The 7512-nt window shown below is 40.5% G+C and overlaps 1 protein-coding gene across 1 annotated transcript; it reads left to right on the top strand.

Moving 5' to 3' along the window:
- Positions 1–1477: 1477 nt before the first annotated feature.
- On the top strand, positions 1478–5876 carry LOC137720109 (protein BRASSINOSTEROID INSENSITIVE 1-like). The gene has a single exon (XM_068459122.2). It carries the CDS (start codon positions 1991–1993, stop codon positions 5591–5593), a length of 3603 nt encoding a protein of 1200 aa, XP_068315223.2. The 5' UTR covers positions 1478–1990; the 3' UTR covers positions 5594–5876.
- Positions 5877–7512: the final 1636 nt, after the last annotated feature.

Here is a 7512-nt window from a genome sequence, read left to right on the forward strand (position 1 = left end):
TTTTTTCATCATTGTGACCTTTATGACACGGGTCTTGAGACAACACGTCTAAATTCAAAACATGTCGTTTACTTTACAAAACAATTTCAGCACGTGAAGATAGAAGAATAAACGGTATGTATTCCAACTTACTCCAAAAGACATGATTTTTGGATAACTATTTGTCCTCAAGGGGAACAAGATCCTTTAAGATATATAGTTAGGGAAAATTGAAAGACCATGATTTTCCAAGGCCATGGTTAGGCGGATTGGAATACAAAACCATCAAAAGCCCCATCATGGACTCAACAACTCCGAGTGGAGTTGAATTAACAGAGCAGCATCATTATGTTCTAGAGCAGTGGGCGAAGTTCGAATGACTTCGTTGAGCTTGACCATGCGTGTTCTGCAAGATACGGGAATCTGAAAAAGGTTTTGCTAAAAGAGGTTTTGACTTGTTTTTATGAATTCATTAATGTCATGTTTGATTTTATGTTCCCCTTGACATATTGTATGTTTCTTGTTTATAAATAAATTCTCCTCAAAATTAAAAAAAATTGTAAAATCTATTCACTTTTTTTTATTTATATACAATATTTAATAAAATGTATCCTTATTTTAATCTAAAACGCACCAATATTTGAAAATAAAAATTTATAAATGAGATGTCTTAGGTTCAAGTTCTCGTCAAAGGTGAATTTGAATCACATTATTTTAGTCCATATCGTTTATTAAAATCAAAAGGGGTACCAATAATTTAAAATAAAAAATTTTATTTTGAAAAAAGAAAAAAAAAATCTGATGAGCACAACTCAAATTTGAAAATAAAAATAAAAATTTTACTTGGTATAATCTTTACATGATTTTTAGGTAGGTTTTACTAATTTTTGTTCTTATGTTTCCTAATTAATAAATTTAAGTACAAGATTTTAGTTAACCTGAATCAAAATTTTCTTAAAAATATACTAGCATTTGCCTACACACTTTATGTGTATGAACACATTTTTTAGGAAATAAGAAGGAGAAAGGGAGAGACAGAGAGAACGTGGAGGGGGGGAGTGGGAGATTTTTGTTTTTAGTTTTCTATTTTTATTTTTTTTAATTTTAATTTTTAATATTATAGATTTTTTAACATCATCTCTAAGTGAGGCTTCAATAAAAAATAGTAAAATTTGGATCTATGAAATTATATTATTGTCCATCATTTTTTTTGTGTGATAGAAGATTAAGTTGTCTTTTCATTATCTTTTGGTTGACAAAAAACATTTCATTAATTAGTAGAGATAAAAACATATTCTTTATCAAAAACACCCAATAAATAAAGGGATGGAATCTTGATAATTGACAGTGACTCTCATCTGAATTCCTCACGTACGCAGAAAGCCATAAAGCTCGAAAGAGACGAGGAGAGTGTGATAATAGTCCCATAATTGTACTTAATTATTTTAGGAGAGATCAGGATTATCTTTTTGTCAATTAACATTTCTTAATCCATTCTTGATCTCCTAAACACCCTCACTAAACTCACCTGCGTTCAAGGAAACAAAACCTCTTCCCTCTCTCTCTCTCTCTCCCTCTCTCCCTCTACAGAAAACAAAGAAACAAAATTTTCAGAAGAAATAAATAAATGAACCGAGAGTTACCCTTAAAAGAATGATTGATTACGAAAGCAGTAGTTAGGATTTAAAAGTGATTTTGTAGAGAGAGAAACTGTAAATTCAGACAAGCAGCCAGCCAGAATACCTTTCCTCTTCTGAGCCAGAGAAGGAGAGAGAAAGAAGAGAGAGAGGGGGGAGGGGAGAGAGAGAGTCACATGGCATGTGAGCAACCCCTGTGGCTGTGTGTCCACTCCATCCACTTGATAAATACCCCTTCTTACATTCCCCACTCCGACTTTTAACTCTCTCTCTCTCTCTCTAAACCAGCAGCTGTAGCTTCTGAGCTCTCTTATGGCAGAACTCAGAACCTAAAACCATACCCCTTCTTTTACGATCACCCCAAAACTCAAACTATGAAACCCCACAAGTCCATTTCTCACTTCCCCTTCCCCTTCTTCGTCGTCCTCCTCCTCCTTCCTCCGCCACCCACCTCTGCAACTCCGCCACCCACATCCTCCTCTTCTTACACAGACGCCCAGCAACTCCTCAGCTTCAAATCCTCCCTTCCAATCCCGACCCTCCTCCCCAACTGGCTCCCCAACCAAAACCCATGTTCCTTTTCTGGTATTTTCTGCAATGGAACAAGGATTTCCTCCATAGACCTCTCCTCCGTCTCTCTCGCCACAAATCTGACCGTTGTTTCCAACTTCCTCATGGCCCTTGACTCCCTTGAATCTCTCTCTCTCAAATCTGTTTCTCTCTCCGGCTCCATCTCCCTCCACTTCCCTCCCGGATCCAAGTGCAGCCCTCTCCTCACCTCCTTAGATCTGGCTCACAACTCCCTCTCCGGCCCTCTTTCCGACGTCCCCAACTTCGCCGCCGCTTGCTCCGCCTTGACATTCCTCAACCTCTCCTCAAACTCTCTCGATTTCTCCACCATACCCTCCTCATCTGCCTTCCCCCTACGCACCATCCAGGTTCTCGATCTTTCTTACAACAAGATTACAGGCCCCAACGTCGTCCCTTGGATCTTATCCGACGGTTGCGGTAACTTGCAGAGGTTGGTTTTAAAAGGGAACAAAATCTCCGGCGAGATGAGCGTTGTCTCCACCTGCAGCAAGCTGGAGCACTTGGACTTGTCCTCCAACAACTTCTCCATTTCTCTTCCTTCTTTCGGCGATTGCTCGGCTTTGGACCACCTTGACATCTCTGGCAACAAGTTTTCTGGCGACGTTGGCCGCGCTATCTCCTCCTGCAAGCAGCTCACTTTCTTGAACCTCTCTATGAACCACTTCAACGGTACGATTCCAGTCATGCCCACCAACAGTTTGAAGTTCCTGTCCCTTGGAGGGAATGGGTTTCAAGGTATAATTCCTATGAGCTTAATGGATTCGTGTGCAGAGCTTGTGGAGCTCGATCTGTCGGCAAATAGCCTTTCGGGGTCGGTTCCTGATGCATTGAGCTCTTGTTCTTTGTTGGAGTCGCTGGACATATCCGGCAATAACTTTTCCAGTGAGTTGCCCGTTGAGATTTTGATGAAGCTCGCCAACTTAAAGGCTGTCTCGCTTTCTTTCAACAATTTCTATGGTACTCTGCCCGATTCTCTGTCTAAGGTCGCCACATTGGAGAGTTTGGATCTCAGCTCCAACAACTTTTCTGGGTCAATCCCAGCTGGGCTGTGCGGGGATCCTGGCAACAGATGGAAGGAGCTGTACCTTCAGAACAATCTGTTTACCGGCACGATTCCTCCGTCTCTGAGTAACTGTTCTCAGCTTGTTTCTCTTGATTTGAGCTTTAATTACCTCAAGGGCAACATCCCTTCGAGCTTGGGGTCATTGTCCAAGCTTCGCGATTTGATCATTTGGTTGAACCAGCTGAGTGGGGAAATCCCACAGGAGCTGATGTACCTTGGGTCGCTTGAGAATCTCATTCTGGACTTCAACGAGCTTACAGGGTCGATTCCCATCGGTCTAAGCAACTGCACCAATTTGAATTGGATTTCATTGGCAAACAACAAGTTGAGTGGTGAGGTTCCCGGGTGGATTGGGAAGCTTCCAAATCTAGCAATACTCAAGCTCAGTAACAACTCATTCTCTGGTAGTATTCCCCCAGAGCTCGGTGACTGTAAGAGCTTGATATGGTTGGATCTCAATACCAACATGTTGAATGGCACAATCCCTCCTGCGCTTTTCAAGCAATCCGGAAACATTGCAGTGAATTTTGTTGCTTCCAAAACGTATGTTTATATCAAGAATGATGGTAGCAAGGAGTGCCATGGAGCAGGAAATTTGCTCGAGTTTGCGGGGATCAGAACTGAGCGGCTGAACAGGATTTCGACAAGAAATCCCTGCAACTTCACAAGAGTATACAGAGGTATTCTCCAACCAACGTTTAACCATAACGGTTCTATGATTTTCCTTGACCTTTCGCATAACTCCTTGTCCGGTAGCATTCCCAAAGAGATTGGGAGCATGTACTATCTCTATATTTTGAATTTGGGCGATAACAATATATCTGGGTCAATCCCTCAAGAGCTTGGAAAAATGACCAGCCTTAACATTCTTGATCTCTCTAGCAATAGCCTCGCGGGGACTATTCCACCGGCTCTGAGTGGCCTTACCTTGCTAACGGAGATTGATCTTTCAAACAACCTTTTGTCTGGAATGATTCCAGAGTCGGGTCAGTTTGAGACGTTCCCTGCCAACAGATTCGCCAACAATTCTGGCCTCTGTGGCTATCCATTGGCTTCGTGTGGGGGGGCTTTGGGGCCAATTGCAAATACACATCAAAAGTCCCATCGACGACAAGCATCCCTGGCAGGCAGTGTGGCAACGGGGTTACTCATCGCACTTTTCTGCATCTTTGGTTTGCTTATTGTTGCCATTGAAACCAAGAAAAGGCGAAAAAAGAAGGAAACAGCCCTTGATGTTTATATTGACAGTTGTAACCAATCAGGAACTGCCAATGGCTGGAAGCTAACTGGTGCCCGGGAAGCATTAAGCATCAACCTTTCGACATTTGAGAAGCCCCTTCAAAAGCTCACGTTTGCAGATCTTCTCAAGGCCACCAATGGTTTCCACGATGACAGCCTTATTGGCTCGGGTGGTTTTGGTGATGTATACAAGGCCCAGTTGAAAGATGGCAGCACTGTAGCCATAAAGAAACTAATACATATCAGCGGACAGGGTGATCGTGAATTCACTGCCGAAATGGAAACAATAGGGAAGATCAAGCACGGGAACCTTGTACCCCTCCTTGGATACTGCAAAGTAGGAGAAGAACGGCTTTTGGTTTATGAGTACATGAAATATGGAAGCTTAGATGATGTTTTACATGAACCGAAGAAAGCTGGCATCAAGTTAAACTGGGCTGCAAGGAGGAAGATTGCCATTGGCTCCGCGAGGGGACTGGCCTTTCTTCACCACAATTGTGTCCCACACATCATTCACAGGGATATGAAATCGAGCAACGTGCTGGTTGATGAAAATTTGGAAGCCAGAGTCTCCGATTTTGGAATGGCAAGGCTTATGAGTACAATGGACACCCATTTGAGTGTGAGCACTCTTGCAGGCACCCCTGGTTATGTCCCTCCTGAATACTACCAGAGCTTTAGATGCTCCACGAAAGGCGATGTTTATAGTTATGGAGTAGTATTGCTTGAGCTGCTAACAGGAAAGCGTCCTACAGATTCAGCAGATTTTGGCGACAATAATCTCGTGGGTTGGGTAAAACAACACGCTAAATTGAAAATAAGTGATGTTTTTGATCCGGAGCTCATGAAAGAGGACGTGAGCCTTGAAATTGAGCTTTTACAGCACTTGAAGGTAGCTTGTGCTTGTTTGGACGATAGGCCATGGCGGCGTCCAACAATGATCGAAGTGATGGCAATGTTCAAGGAAATTCAAGCAGGGTCTGGGATGGACTCCCAATCAACCATAGCCACCGAGGACGGAGGTTTTGGCGTAGTTGAAATGGTAGAGATGAGCATAAAAGAAGTCCCAGAAAGCAAGCAGTAGGCCGGAAAAGGAAAAAAGCCGATTTTTCAAGAGAAATCCCAATTTTGTTTCCCTCTTGTTTACAAGTTGAAAGTGCATTGGAATTGGATGGAGCTGCTGCCTTTTCTCTGCCATTTAATGTATGTATGTAATTGCAATGTTGTTATTTATACAATAGAGAGAGAGAGAGAGAGAGAGAGAGAGAGAGATAAGAGTGCTCGTTGTTTTAACTTCTTGTTATAAATGTGTACATAAACAGCTTCAGTTGTTAATTCGTTCAGTTGTCATGCTGCTTTTGCTTAAATTCGCTTCCCAGGACTTTTTGTGAATAAATTTAGATAGGAGAGAATCCTCCTCCAAATCCATGCCTATAATTTTAGGCCACAAACAATTGTCCCTAATTCATTTGGCCGTACATTGAGAATTAAGAAGTGAAAATTATGTGGATAGTACTATCTTTATTATTAATCGAGCTCGTGTCAAAATTAAGTTTTATAATAGTCCTTAAACTGCTTAACACTTGTCAATTTACCCACTTTACGATTCAAATCTATCGTTACTTAGTGTTATAGTCTAGTGGTTTTTTTTTTTTTTTTCACTTGTAAGTGAGAGGTTTTAAGTTCGATTCTCACTAAAGGCAAATTTGAACCACGCTATTGCTAGTTCAGTGTGAGACTAAGTCCATCCCCTCTTTTTTAATGTAGATATATCGTTTGTTAAAAATAAAAAAAATTAAAAAAATTCAAAACTATTATATTCAATTTTTCTTCAATTTAAGTAATGTGATATGCATGAGGTACGCTTTCAAGAGTAGACTAGTATTTTAGAGAGTAGATTGGTAATTTAAGTCTAAAATGAGGAAGAAGAAAAAACAATCAAACTTAAACATGTGGCACATATTAGAGTGTGACTTTAATGCTTCATAGCACTCAATGTTAATAACGTTTAGCAGCTAATTTTGATTTCTCCAACTATTAAATTTTATAATTTCAACATTAACCATTTATTGTTAGTACCACTTGCTGCGTTCGGTACGTAACATTGAATAAAAATGAACGTACCAATGGAAATGGTCAGATCTAAAAACATAGAATGCCAAAAAGGATCCTTCATTGCATGATCTGTGGTTCTGGACCATTTAATTTCACTTGAATTTGAAGACTGTTTGTGCAGAACAGAAGCTCTTCCTTTCACCATTCACATCCGTGTGTGGACCATTGCCCTTAACTAAGTGTCGACAGACTCGACACGTGGAATTTGATTCAACGTTTTCTTCCTTTCCTTTTCCAAAAACCAATTTTAATACATAAAACAATTAAAATTTGTCTCTTTTTCGTCGACAATGTGCAATGGTGCACCACACGTGCTCACGGTCCAGAAGATTATAATTTTCGCTTCCAGCTGGGAAAACGTGCTTCTCTATTTTATGCTTCGTTGAAAACCCTACCACCCCTAGAAACTAACAAATCAAACAATTAATTGGTGCTTTGTTCAACATTATCAACTTGTTATGTGAGATCTTGACTTGGAACAGAGCCCCATGCCCCCACCACCCTGTCGAGTAAAAAATAATCGAAAAATTATGCAGTTTGACGTGTGGTCTTTAACTTGCAAGAGATGAGAATGTGTTTATTAAATTGACAAGACCCAAATTTGTTTCAAGTGCAATACAACTTTCAAGAAGTTTCACTTTCGCTTTGTTGGTGGCTCCGCTGCTTTTGCACCTGCAAGTGGACCTGTAGATGCGTCGGTTTTATTGGGACCTGAATTGTTAACTATGACTTCTCAATGCTCCATTATCAGGGCAAGGATACAAGATAAGGGCATTAAAGATAAGATTAATAACTAATCATTATATTTAAGTTTTTCTTATTGAAGACCAACTCAATCAAGTAAAGAGTCACAATCAAATTCAATTAACGATTCTAAGAAATAATTCA

This window comes from Pyrus communis, chromosome 1 (genome assembly GCF_041283825.1).
Source record: "Pyrus communis isolate YQ-2024b chromosome 1, ASM4128382v1, whole genome shotgun sequence".
Taxonomy (NCBI): Eukaryota; Viridiplantae; Streptophyta; class Magnoliopsida; order Rosales; family Rosaceae; genus Pyrus; species Pyrus communis.

What these genes read in the sequence shown, in the direction of transcription:
- LOC137720109 (XM_068459122.2), top strand. Translation starts at nt 1,991, where the DNA reads ATGAAACCCCACAAGTCCATTTCTCACTTCCCCTTCCCCTTCTTCGTC.